This window comes from Carcharhinus amblyrhynchos, chromosome 19, assembly GCF_965287045.1.
Source record: "Carcharhinus amblyrhynchos chromosome 19, sCarAmb.v2.hapA, whole genome shotgun sequence".
In the NCBI taxonomy this organism is placed as follows: Eukaryota; Metazoa; Chordata; class Chondrichthyes; order Carcharhiniformes; family Carcharhinidae; genus Carcharhinus; species Carcharhinus amblyrhynchos.
The window spans coordinates 8,282,562-8,296,916 of record NC_137342.1 but is presented as its reverse complement, the minus strand read 5'-3'; the positions used below and the strand labels follow the sequence as shown (position 1 = coordinate 8,296,916).

The 14,355-nt window shown below is 44.8% G+C and overlaps 1 protein-coding gene across 1 annotated transcript in view; it reads left to right on the top strand.

Annotated features, from left to right (window-relative positions):
• Positions 1 to 6,430: 6,430 nt before the first annotated feature.
• Positions 6,431 to 14,355, top strand: part of LOC145355562 (solute carrier organic anion transporter family member 1C1-like) — a 48,786-nt gene continuing 40,861 nt past the window's right edge. The window contains exons 1-6 of the mRNA XM_080207808.1: positions 6,431 to 7,884; positions 12,951 to 13,092; positions 13,180 to 13,312; positions 13,726 to 13,853; positions 13,950 to 14,096; positions 14,201 to 14,299. Of these exons, the coding sequence (XP_080063934.1) occupies positions 7,579 to 7,884; positions 12,951 to 13,092; positions 13,180 to 13,312; positions 13,726 to 13,853; positions 13,950 to 14,096; positions 14,201 to 14,299 (955 nt within the window). The 5' untranslated portion in view covers positions 6,431 to 7,578. The remainder of the gene's footprint in view (positions 7,885 to 12,950; positions 13,093 to 13,179; positions 13,313 to 13,725; positions 13,854 to 13,949; positions 14,097 to 14,200; positions 14,300 to 14,355) is intronic.

Here is a 14,355-nt window from a genome sequence, read left to right as displayed (position 1 = left end):
TAAAAGGAACAAAAGATGTGATGAATTAAAAAGACTGAACATCAAAATCTGCAACAAACCTAATCAAAACTCTGTTCTGAAATCCCAGGGAGGAAACCAAGTAAACACAAATGCATTAACTCTGCTCACACTAACACACCATCAACTTAGTTATTATCCTGCAGCCTCAACATGGAACTACATCTATTGTCAGACAAATTAATTTCTGGCATTGAGCCTCCACCTCTAATATGAAACGCGATATAAATATATTTCTTAAAAGGTACAGTAACATCTTATTTGGGATGAACGGTGGCTCGGAAGGCAACCTGCAGAGGGTGATATTCCCATATGTCAGTTGCCCTCTTCCTCCTAGGTGGTAAATGTCTCAGTTTGAAAACTAGTGTTGAGGGTACCTTGGTGAGTTATGCATTTTGTAGATGGTACACATGGCTGCTGTTTGTCAGCAGTGGATAGGGTGTCAGTCAAATGGGCTGCTTTATACAGGGAAGTATCCAGGTTCTTGAATGTTGTTGGATCTTAGCTCATGCAGCAAAGTGGTAAGTATTCCATCTCACTCCTAATTTGTGCCTTGTAAATGATGGACAGGCTTTGGGGATTCAGGAGATGAGTTACTCTCCAAGAATTCCCAGTCTGCTCTTGTAGTCACAGTATTTAGATGGCTGGTCCAGTTCAATTTCTGATCGATAATAACTCCCCCAGAATGTTGATAGCAGGAAATTTACCAGGAGATAATGTTATTTTTCTCTCTGGTGCAGCTTGAAGTCAGCAGATTCTAGCAGGTGACATAAAGAATAAGTCTAAGCTGTTTTAAAAGTAAATTAAGGGTAAAATGAGACCATTAAGGACCACAGTGGTAACTTGTGTGTGGAGCCAGAGGAGGTAGGCAATGTTCTAAATGAATGCTTTGTGTCAGTGTTCACTGGTGAGAGAAATAATGTGGGTGTAGAAGTCAGAGAGAAGGATTATAATGCAATTAAAGAAATTAACATCGACAGAGAGGAGATTGTGACTAGCTTGGCAGGCTAAAAAACTAGGTAAGTCTCCAGGACCGGATGAAATGTATCCCAGGCTGCTGAATGAGGCAAGGGAGGAAATAGCAGGGGCGCTGAAAATAAGTTTCAATTCCTCTCAGGCTGCAGGAGAGGCGCTGGAGGACTGGAGGACAGCCAATGTGGCACCATGATTCAAGAAGGGAGGAGAGAATAAACCAGGAAATTACAGGCCAATTAGTCTATCTTCAGTGATGGAAGAAACTACTGGGAGCAATTGTGAGAAACAGAATGAATCTGCATCCGGAGAGGCAGGGATTAATCAAGGACAGTCAGCATGGTTTAGTTAAGGGGAGGTTATGTCTGACCAACTTGATTTTTAGAAGAGGTGACCGGGTGTGTAGATGCGGGTATGAGATGTACTCTCCTTGGCCTTCAGAAAGATTTTTGTGAAGACCCCACATGGAGAACGATAGCGAAAGTAAGAGCCCATGGGATCCAAGGAAATTTGGCAAATTGGATCCAGAATTGGCTGACTGACAGAAAGCGGAGGGTGATGGTCAAGGGACGCTTTTCCGACTGGAAGACAGTGTCCAGTGGCATCCCACAGGGATCGGTGTTGGGGGTCCTTGTCATTTTTGGTTTCTGGGGTGATCTTGAACCCATGCACTCCATCTGTGGGAACGGCAGTGGGGGCTCAAGATCCAGCGAAATCCGGATTTTGGGAATCTCACCGATGAGATCAGGATTTCTGATTTTCATCGCCTCTCAGCAGTGCCAGACTCAGGTCCATGCCCATAACAGGTGTGAACCTGTTTTTGATATATTTTAATAAATTTAAACATAGTTAAAGACCACTTTTACAATATACTGAGCCGTATTTTCAAACTAGGTGGGAACTACTCCCAACACCCTCCGACCCCCTTGTGGGGGCGTAAAGGTGAGCCTAGTCCCTGGCATTGCCCCATGGAGGTTGGCGCGATGCAAACCTGGCAACTTGTGCTGGGAGTAATGCCAGGGGCAGACCCTAGTGGAGCCTTATGGTGGGGGGGGTGGTCTCTTTTATTTGTGGTGGTTTGGGAGAGCAGTTATAGGAGCAGTGGTGATGCCAGTGATGGTTGTTTTAGGAGAATGGGGGTCCAATGCCAATAATGTTCAGAGGGAAGGAGATGGTGCCGGTGATAGCTATTTGGTTGGGGGGGGTTGGGGATGGAAGGCCAGAGGAGAGATTGCCGCCTTGACCATGGGGGAGTGCGGGTGAGGGAGCCCCTGAGAAATCTGTGGTGGGGTGAGGGGGGTGGGGTTATCTTTTGCCCTTTAATCGTGGCACCCCGATCTCGGTGCAGCTGGACTTTACCGTTGTTTTTAGGACCCACCGCTCCAGATAGCACAAAATAACAGAAGATCCAGAGAGAAAAATGGCCTATTTTTCAGCAGCGAAACACATCGGTTTTCAGTCGGACCCTGACATTTTGCCATTTTTTGGGAAGATTCCTCCCACACTAACTGATTTAGACTTGAATGTAACTCACAGACTATACAAAAATTGGCAGGGTGGTAAATAGTGAGGATGATGGCCTTAGATGACATGAGGATTTAGGCAGATGGGCTGTTCAGTGACAAATGGAACTTAATGTGGAAAAGTGTGAACTTGGGCAGGGCAAAGAAGGTAAGGGAATATATGATGAATGGTAGGATCAGAGGGGCCTTGGTGTGCATGCACACCAAGATAGCAGGATACGTGCATAAAGTAGTTAAGAAGGCATATAGTATACTTGCCTTTATTACTTGAGGCATAGAGTTTAAGAGCAAGGAGGTTGTGCTGGAACTATATAAAATGTTGCTTAGATCGCAGTTAGACTTAAAATCCCCACAGAAGGAGTCCACTCGGCCCATCAAATTTGCACCAACCACAATCCCATCCAGCCCCTACCCCGTATTTACCCTGCTCGGTGCCCTGACACGAAGTGTCAATTTAGCACGGCCAATCAACTTATCCCACATATCTTTGGAGTGTGGGAGGAAATCAGAGCACCTGGAGGAAACCCACGCAGACACAGGGAGAATGTGCAAACTCCACACAGACAGTGACCCGACCAGAATCGAACCTGGGTCCCTGTGCCACAGCAGTGCCACAACAGTGCTAACCATTGCATTGTGTGCAGTTCCAGAATCCACATTTTCAGAAGGGTGTGATCACGCTGGATGAGATTTATCAGAGCTTTGCCTGGGCTGGAGAGTTTTAGTTAGAATCATAGAGGAGAATAATGGAATCTCTACATTGGAGAAGGAGGCCATTCGGCCCATCAAGTCTGCAACAACAACAATCCCTCCCAGGCCCTACTCCAGCAACCCCACATATTTACCCAGCCAGCCTACACATCTGTGGACACTAAGGGGCAATTTAGCATGGTCAGACCACCTAACCTACACATCTTTGGACTGTGGGGGGAAACTGGAGCACCCAGAGGAAACCCATGCAGATATGGGCAGAACATGCACATCCTGCACAGACAGTGACCCAAGGTGGGAATCGAACCTGGGTCCCTGGAGCTGTGAGGCTGCAGTGCTAACCACTGAGTGTTAAATGTGCACTGGTGATTCAAATGCACACAGGGCTATGGGATAAGTGCTGGAAAATTGGATTGGAATAGCTGTTAGGTGGTTTGTCTTTGATAGGCACGATGCAATGGACCAAAGGACCTACTCCTGTGTTGTATATCTCTGTGACTCTAAAATACGGTTTAGAGATACGCTCATGACCAACTCGCAAAAATATCATGAGTTCAGGGGCAGGGACAAATCAATTGCTCAGTGAGATTACAGGTCAACATGAAAGTAACCCCCTCAGATAAAAGTTAAACAGTGTTGATTCCATTTCATAGGGAAGGATCACATTCACTACGAAGTTTGAGTGTACATTTTAACTACTGAGCAATGATAACAATTCCAACCCAGCTTCTTGTTGTTTGAGGTTATTACAAAGGTTTTCAATTCCACCCTGGAGTTGAAGGCTGGATTGTTGGGAAGTTTCACTCTGTGACAACCAAAAAAGTTAAGAAAAGATTAATTTCCCCCAGCATACGAAGGCCACAATCACTGAAGCGAATGTGAGTGAGTGTGTTTGTGTGTATACATGTGTGTGTGTCCATGTGTGTACATGTGTGAGTGTTCGTTTGTCCATGTATGTTTGCGTATGTGTCCATGTGTGTATCTGTGTGTATGTGTACGTGTGTGTGTATGTGTATACATGTGGCTGTCCATGTGTGTCTGTGTGTGTGTCCATATCTGTGTGCATGTGTCGGTGTGTGTGTGTCTATTTGTGTGTTGGTCCATGTATGTGTGTGTCTGTGCGTCCGTGTGTCCATGTATGTGTGCCCAGGCGTATGTGTGTCCATGTGTGTGCATGATGTGGGTATGCCGGCGTTGGACTGGCGTAAACACAGTAAAAAGTCTGACAACACCAGGTTTTAGTCCAACCGATTTATTTGATAGTAAACGCACAAGCTTTCGGGGTTAGTCCCTTCGTCAGGTGAATGGAGAGTTCTGGCCTCAGACAGAGCATATAAAGCACAGACAGTTTAGAGATTACTGATTAGAATGCGAATCCTTACACCTAACCTGCTGTTCAAGACCTGAAGTGGCTGACAATGTGAGTGGAAGGAGCACTGATCACAGGTTACAGAGATGTGTATTGTCTCCAGACAGCACAGTGAGTGAGGCTTTGCAAACCCAGGCAAGTCACGGGGGTTACAGATAGTGCGACATGAACCCAAGATCCCTGTTGAGACCGTCCTCATGTGTGCGGAACTTGGCTATCAGTCTCTGTTCAGCGACCCTGCGCTGTCGTGTGTCGTGAAGTCCGCCTTGGAGAATGCTTACCCGAAGGTCAGAGGCTGAATGCCCGTGACCACTGAAGTGTTCGCCAACAGGAAGGGAACAGTCTTGCCTGGTGATTGTCGAGCGATGATCATTCATCCGTTGTCGTAGCGTCTGCATGTGTGTGCACCCAGGTGTGTGCGTCCATGTGTGTCTGTATGTGTCCGTGTGTGTGTGTATCTGTCCCGTGTGGGTGTATGTGTATGTTTACGTGTGCTGAGTTGGGATCAGGTGATGCACACAATGGTTGACAAGTTACTGAACTTCACAGTTGCGGCACACGTAGTCAGAGTATATGGTGAATGAGGTCTGCTGGTGCCTGTGGAAACCTTCTCCGAGCTTGACATCATGACTTCAGGGAAGGGAGTGAGAAAATGAGGGAAAAAAACTCTGCTGTTTCAATCGATTCCAAAGTGGCAACTTCAGGATAAGTTACAGAGACACACACACACATTTAACAGGAAGTTCCTTCAATGTTGCATTTATCTGGCAGATCTGTGTACTTTTTATACCGTTCAATTGTTCAACTGTTTTGTGTTTGTTTGTGTGCATCTCTCGAATACCTTTGCTGTTAATCACGCCTGGGTGAGGTTATGGAGAGAAAGAGAAACAAAATTGAAAACAAGAGGCTGCAAAAATGAGAGCAAACATTTTGTAAGCATTGGAAAGAAAAATCCTCTTTGAACAATAAACTGGTGTCATCTCTATATATCTCACAGAATCTCTACAGTGCAGAAAGAGGTCATTCAGCCCATTGACTCTGCACTGAGAACAAAGAACAAAAGAACAAAGAACACAGCACGGGAAACAGGCCCTTCGGCCCAACGAGCCCACACCGCCATTTTAACATTGTGAGTTCCCTCTTCCACCCATGACCCTTGTCTACGCTCATGGCACTCCACATTGGAAACCAGATTTAGGGGAGAATAATTTAGGGGCAATTTGTTACACCAATCAGCCTAAGAGCATATCTTTGGGGTGTGGGAGGAAACCGGAGCACCCGGAGGAAACCCACGCAAGCACGGGGAGATCAGTCCCGCCCAGGCCCTATTCCTGTAATCTCAAGCATCTTACCCTAGCTAGTCCCTCTGACGCTAAAGGGCAATTTGGCGTGGCCAATCCACCTAACCCACACAGCTTTGGATCTCCGAGGGATAAAACACAACGGGTGGGGTTTTCTGGCACCGCTCACCCCAAAACTGGAAAATCCCGTCCGAGGTCAACAGACCTTTGTGTGGTCCACCACCCCCACCCCCACCCCCACCCCTTCCCACACTCGCTATGATTCCTGTAACCTTTTGAAACTACAAAATCTGGAGGAAGGTTCCTATAGTGCTGCGTAATTTGCTATGTAAATGAAATTATTAAATGACTCTGTGTAATTTAATTAAATCAACTTCAGTGATTTCAAGTGAGTCTACTCAGATAGCAGAGGCAGAACTCTTATTCAGAATAGTTATTATTAATGATAAACCCATTCGCAGTGGCATTAATGAAACTACATCTAGAAATACTTTTGAAAAGGAAAAGAGAAAGATTACCTTCTATCATGTTGCCTGACTGCTGTGGTTCATAGCTGTTATGAAAATAATTTTAGTGGAAGCTTAAAGCTTAACCTAGGTCGCACGATAGCACAGTGGCCGGCACTGCAGCCTCACAGCGCCGGGGACCCTGGTTCAATTCCCACCTTGGGTCACTGTCTGTGTGGAGTTTGCACATTCTCCCCGTGTCTGGACGGATTTCCTCCCACATTCTGAAAGACGTGCTGGTTAGGTGCATTGACCCGAACAGGCGCCGGAGTGTGGTGACAGGAGGAATTTCACAGTAGCTTCATTGCAGTGTTAACATAAGCCTTACTTGTGACCAACGAATAAACTTTTAACTCTACTTTTAGCAAGTACAATTTCACGCACACTTCGAGTACAATTTCTCCATTGCAAACCAAAGCAAAAAGTCGGTTTTTGGTTTCTTGATCCACGGCTCCCTGCAGCCAAGGACAATAGCAACCATTCATAAAATTCAACACTTCTGCGTCTCAGCAAAAGCGATAACTTCAGACGTGAACAGGCTCAGGCAATCAGTGCTGGAAGAGAAACAAAATATCCGACAAGTACATAGCAGGGTTGTCCTGTGTCCATACGGAGAAGAAAGAGGGCAGGTTTACTGAACCTCTGCTGTCCTAAGGGCTATCCAGTGAAACAATAACCAGCCTTATGTATTGTCTCCAGATGCTCTGCAGTTCAAACATTTTCTTCCTGTGTTTCAGATTTCTCGCATTTACTTCTCTTCTCCTGATTTCATGTTGCTACTATTGTATTTTTTGGGACTTCATCCAAGTGTGAATGTAGTCCTGAGGAAGCAAATAATGGACTCATTGTTTGCCGTTTGTTAATCAGTAATGATGAAAAAAAAATTGCAAAGTTTCCACAGAGGTTCTTCAGCATTCTGCTTTAGTGTCAGATCTCACCATTCTCTCTCTCAGGACCACACAAACTCAGCCGAGTTAGGAGGCCCAATGTATCTCCTGTTTGCAATTGTCGTTGGTTAATGCAATTGTTTATTGAATTCACACACTTTGTTCCCCTCAGTCCCGGCCACGGTGCAATTGTTTTAGTTCAGTTGTGCTGTTGAGAGCTTTTCATTGCAGAGATTAGAAAACGGACAGACAGAATCACTGGCTACTTCAGCTCAAGCTGAGCCTTCGCTGATGGAGCTTCCCCAGACAGAGGACGCCGAACATTGTTCAGAACTTTCGCCGACGGAAGAAACATCAGACCATTTGGCATTACCACTAATGGAGCAGAGCGCTCCACTTCATCCGGAAGCTCCGCTGACGGAGGGCACGTCACATCAATCCGAGCCGTCGGTGATAGAGGACGCGATACATTATCCTGAAGCTTCAGCGGTGGAGAAGGAATCATCTGTTAATGAGGCAACACTGATGCAGAGTGCGCCACATCATCCTGAATCTTCAACCATAGAGAAAAGCCACTCGTGTTTTCATAACTTAAAGGTAATCTAGTGATGACCCAGATTCCCAGTGGTGTCCAATAGGAAGGATTTGTTTTACTTTTGTTTCATTATTCATTTGTGGGACATGAGCATCGCTGGTTGGTCAGCACTTATTGCCCATCAGTAGTTAGCACTGCTGCCTCACAGTGCCAAGGACCCTGGTTCGATTCCCGGCTTCCGTCACTGCCTGTGTGGAGTTTGCATGTTCTCCCTGTATCTGTGTGGGTTTCCTCCCACAGTCCAAAGATGTGCTGGTTAGGTGCATTGGCCATGCTAAATTCTCCCTCAATGTACCCAAACAGGCACTGGAGAGTGGCGACTAGGGGATTTTCACAGTAACTTCACTGTAGTGTTAATGTAAGCCTACTTGTGACACTAATAAATAAACTTTAACCTTAATTGCCCTTGAAATGGATTGGCTTGCTAGGCCATTTCAGAGGGCAGTTAAGAGTCAACCACATCACTGTGTGGTCTGGAATCATTTCCTTTCCCAAAGGACATTAGTGAAACTGATGGGCTTTTTTTTCAACAATGATTTCATTGTCATCAGTAGATTCTTAATTCCAGAGTTTTTTAAAAATTGAACTTAAATTCCGCTATCTGCTGTGGCAGGATTTTAATCCAGGTTCCCCAGAGCATTAGCTGAGTTTCTGGATTAAGAGTCTTGCGATAATACTGCTAGGCCATTTGCCTGCTCTGTGTTTGAACTTCAAAAGATCATAGGATAAATGGGAGTGAGACCTCCCTTTGTTCAGCCATTTAGGAAGGGCCTGATATTCTTCCATTATGACATTCCACTGTTGCCATATAACCCCAAGTCTTCTCCCAAAGAAACAGATATTTATCGCATTGTGTGGAGATCTTTCAGTCCTAAATTTGTCTTCGGCTAGTTTAAATCTAAGTTCCATTGCTCTAAACCCACTCTTTAGTTGAAGTAATGTTTTGGAGTTATCTTTTGAATAGCATTTCCTGCCTTTTATAAGATGACATTTTAAGGGGAGGGTAGTGGATAGTGATATTGTCACTGGACAAGTAATCCAGAGACCCAGAGTAGTGCTGTGATGACCAGGGTTCAAACCCCCGTCACAGCAGATGGTGAAATCCAAATTCAGTAAAAATCTGGAATTAAAAACCTGGTGATGACCATGAAGCCATTGTTGATTGTTGGAAATCTGGTTCACCAAGGCCCTTTGGGGAAGGAAATCTGCTGTCCTTACCCGGTCTGGCCTACAAGTGATTCCAGAACCACAGCAACATGGTTGGCTTTTGAAATGTGCTCTAAAATAGCTTAGCAAGTGATTCTGTTGAGGGGCAAGTAGGGATGGGCAATAAACGTTGGATCAGCTAGTGACAGCCACGTCCCATGAATGAAAACAAAATAATGTCTTAGGTTCCCTCTGCCTTTAGGCTTTACTCATACTTAAACAATGATAGTTGGACTTGTTGGATGTCAAGTTATGTCTACCAAGACTCCCAAATCCTTTTGATTAACTCTTTTCTGAATTGTCCCCAGGATTTGGATATACTCCTTGCATCTCATTAACCCAAGATGGATCCTATAATTAATTTTAGTCTGGCCATTGGATCACGCAATTTGAGCATAACTTTCTCTGCTTTGTGCCGTACTGTTTTCCAATCTATTTAAACGTTCTCTTGAGTTGATTGTTGCTGTGTTGTGATTGGCGTATCGAATCCACCTTTTTCTCTCCCAACCGTCTCCCCCTCTCCCACCCCCACTGCCTTCCATCTGATTCTGCAACTAATTATTCCTGGAACAGGTCACTAGTCTGTCACCTGGGGCTTATGGTTTGTGGGACACTACATCACAATCTGGCATGGTCAATCTTTGGACTGTGGGAGTAAACCGGAGCACCCGGAGGAAACTCAGGCAGACACAGGAAGAATGTGCAGACTCCACACGGACAGTGACCCAAACTGGGAATCGAACCCGGCCCCTCGGTGCGATGAGGCAACAGTGTTAACCACTGCGCCGCCCCATTGAATTCATAGGATTTGTAAATCTGTTTTGAATTTCTATTGTTTTGAATATTCCTGAAACTTAAAGTACAACCCAAGGAAGATCTAGGGATCAGCAGACACTGCGAGACGCTCCCACCAACTGCTGAGGCCACAATAAATTAAATGGAGATTCTGTGCTTAACCTTCTTTAGCTGTTTACATTGATAAGTATCGTATTCACAAGTACATAAAGATCTTTAGGGCAGAAAGGCGCATTAATACATCCCTTTTCTGCACATTATGGTATCGTACAAATTCAGGACTTGTTATTGTCCCCAGTGCTAATTAAATTGAATTTCTGAATGGGTGGGAGGAGACAATAAGTTGTCAGATGATGTTGGTGCTTCTGACTTGAATTGGGAGTCAATATGAGGGAGGGTTTTTCATTTGGAGTGCTATTTTCTGGATGCGGAATGGATTTATTTTGCGTCGGGTCATCATCACAATGTGGCCCGTGAGTTGCCTGTGGAAAAGGTACTCCTCAAAAGGCAGCCTGCCAACTGGGAGACAGGCAATTGGGCAGCTTGGCAAAGGGTGTACTGCAGCACCTTGAAGAGTAGAATCAACTGCAGTTAACACATATATCACTTTGGGGCAGTTGGCAGCATTTTTGAAGAACCTACAGCAACGTGGGATTAAATTTAGATGCCATTCAGGCTCAAAGTGTATTTCACTGCCATAAAAATGTGTCCCAAACTCGACGCAGCATTTCCTGATTGCAAGTGAGATTCCATTAATTTATGCCACCAATGGTTTCCTCTTATACTGCCCAAGGTTGGCGGGATGGGGGCAGAACATGACAGAGAGTCAGCAGAGAAGAAAATAACATTGGTAGTCCTGGCCATCTAAGGCCTGGATGATAAGCTCTAGAGGCAGCCTTCAGTTCGCCATATCTTTCCTGTGAGAGATCAGGTCGTGATTACGCTCAAGTCTCTAGTTCGACAATGCCTTACCACAGAGGGTAAATCTGCTGGCATCAATGGTGAATCTCAAAGGCTGTACCATTCCCACCAAAATGCTGTATTGCCTTGGGTTCACTGAGTGTAACCATATGGCTGGACACCATACAGCAATTCCGTAGTGTTACATGAAGATTATTTAAAGTCCCTACATCCAATCAGTCTGTGCCTTGTGAATCTCGTACCAATCAATTTTACTAATTTTTTCCCAAACTGTGGGTAGGTCCTTCATGCACTTGAGCCAGTCTGGCTGAGGCTCCAAACCCTATGAGCTGGCTGAAAAGACATGTGTCTGTGCTGTGTGCTAATTGACATTGCAACAAATAAAACCAGTTCATGTGGAGGATGAGAGGGACCGTAGGAATGGGATTCATGCCATCAGTCCTGTGAGCCAGCAATTAGAGTCGTGGAATTGTAGATTCCCTACAGTGCAGAAGGAGGCCATGTGGTCCATTGAGTCTGCACCAACTCTTATCCAGGCTTACCCTGTAACCCACATATTTACCCTGCTAATCCCCCTAACCTATATATCTTAGGACACTAAGGGGCAGTTTAGCATGGCCAATCCACCTAACCTGCACAACTTTGGACTTAGATCATGAACAATCTATCCTTCAATCTGTCTTTGTTCCATACCCTTAGATTTAATTACTTTACAAAGGGTGTTTTTTCCGATGGAGCATGAGAGGAGGAGTAACAAACTGACTTCACCCTTTAGCATTTCCTTGTCCCTCCACATCATTGCAGCATAGTGACACAGTGGTTAGCACTACTGCCTCACAGTGCCAAAGATCCAAGTTCAATTCTGGTCTTGGGTGACAGTGTGGAGTTTGCACATTCTCCCTGTGCCTGCATCGGTTTCCTCTGGGTGCTTTGGTTTCCTTCCATACTCCAAAGATGTGCAGGTTAGGTTGATTGGCCAAGCTAAATTGCCCTTTAGTGTCAGGAGATTAGCAGGGTGAATACATGGGATTGTGGGGAAAGGGCCTGGGTCGAATTGTTGTCGGTGTCTGCTCGATGGGCTAAAAAAACCTCCTTTTGCTTTGTAGGGATTCTATGAAGTTCCTCGACGTAGCTTGTCTCAGGTCAATCCACTCTTTTGCGGCTGGGGATATTTCCTTGAAGACATTAAATAAAATCAAGCTTTTACTGATTGATTTAATTTGATTTATAATTGTCACATATATTAGTATACACTGAAAAGTATTGTGTCTTGCGCACTATACAGATAAGGCATATTGCTCATAGTGAAGGAAAGGAGAGAGTACTGCATGTAGTGTCACAGTCATAGCTAGGGTGTAGAGAAAGATCAACTTAATGCGAGGTAGGTCCATCCAAAAGTCTGTTGATGGTGGGGAAGAAGCTGTTCTTGAGTTGGATGGTGACCTCAGACATTTGTATTACTTTCTGGATGGGAGATGATGGAAGAGAGTATGTCCAGGGTGTGTGGGGCCCTTAATTATGTTGGCTACTTTGCTGAGGAACGGGAAGTGTAGATGGAGACAATGGTTGGGAGGCTGGTTTGCATGATGGATTGGGCTACGTTCCTGCTATGATAGTGGAGTCGGACACTTTAGGAACTTTCAAGTAGTTATTGGATAGGCACATGGAGTACACCGGAATGATAGGGAGTGGGATAGCTTGATCTTGGGTTTGGACATAGCTTGACACATCGAGGGCCAAAGGGCCAGTACTGTTCTGTGTTCTATATTCACAACCTTTAGTACTTTCTTTCGTTGTTATCTTCTTTCCTTGATCTAATGCATGGGGGCATTAGTCACTGCACCAATGAACCCCCTGTTGACTGGTGCCTTACATCAAAAGAGCCATTTGTCAAGATGAGCAGATATACTTTAGCAAATTCCCTGGCTTAAGCGTTGAGTAATTCCTGATTTTTATCTGAGCTAATCCAGACAGAGTGATGACATTCCCTGAAATCATACATGCATGAAGGTAATTCATCGTTTGTGACAAGATGATATTGGAAATGTATTCCTGGGTGTGAATCGATGACCACTTTTCGGTACATTCCCCCCTTGCTGCCACCCCCGCCCGGATATCCATGTATAAACCTGTTATATTTTTCAAGTTGTTTTTAGCAGCCTTGTCCTTTGCCTTGTTTGCGGAAGCGTTGTCTGGGAGCTATTTGAAGAGCGCAATCACACAAATCGAGAGACGCTTCGACATACCAAGTTCATTCATTGGCATCATTGACGGGAGCTTTGAAATTGGTGAGTGTTAAATCCAGAAACCTAACACTCCACGATTGGGATAAGTTGCGGTTATCATTTGTATTTGTTGTTTTTTTTTGGTTAAAGGGAATCTGCTGGTGATTGCCTTCGTGAGTTACTTTGGAGCAAAGTTTCATCGACCGAAACTAATTGCCATCGGTTTGATACTCATGGCCACTGGAACATTTATAATAGCTTTACCCCATTTCATCATGGGACGGTGAGTTTCCGAAACCAAGCGTTCATAGTTTCTCTCGATTCTGTGAAGGAAATGTTAAGGGTGGCACGGTGATTAGTACTGTTGCCTCACCGCGCCAGGGACTGGGTTCACTTCCCAGCTTGGGTCACCGTCTTTGTGGCGTTTGCGCATTTGCCCCGTGGGTTTCCTCCGGGTGCTCCGGTTTCCTCCCATAGTCCAAAGATGTGCGGGTTAAGTGGTTTGGCCATGCTAAATTGACCCTTAATGTCAAGAGGACTAGTTAGGGTTATGGGGATAGGGCCTGCGTGGGATTGTGCAGGCTTGATGGGCTGAATGGTCTCCTTCTGCACAGCAGGATTCTATGATTCTAAGTATATTGCTAGGAGTGCTTGTTGAAATATCAACGTTAATACAAACTGTCAACATTTGCACAGCTATGAATATGAATCAGCAATTAAATCTTCGAACAATTCTACGTCAAATGTGTCCATGTGCTCAAGAGAACCATACGATGTGCAAATTTCAGAATCCCTGCAGATGTCAACACTAATTCCTAAAGAGGGCAAGTAAAGTTCTGTCAGATTTGTGAACGGTTTTATTGTTTTATTCTATGTTGTGGCATTCTTCATTTTACTGGAAGTGTGCATTTGTTGCTCAGGTTGTGAAAATACAGGCAAATCCTCTCTGTGGATACTTGTATTCCTTGGAAATGTCTTGCGTGGAATTGGGGAGACGCCAGTTGTACCTTTGGGTGTCTCTTATCTCGACGATCACGCCAAGCAGGAGAACTTTGCCTTCTACCTGGGTAATTATGGATTTTTCCGAATGAGTCAACACAAACCGTACATTCGGAATAAGGAATTTTCGTGCACTGATTGTTCTTAACTGAGTAATCCCATTGTACTTTAGGATGTATGTACACAGTTGGACTCTTGGGACCAATATTCGGCTTTGTACTGGGATCCTTCTGTGCCAGTTTGTTTGTGGATATTGGATTTGTTAGCTCAGGTAAGGACTGTGAGCATTTTCTAACATTTTGTAGAACCATAGAATACCTACAGTGC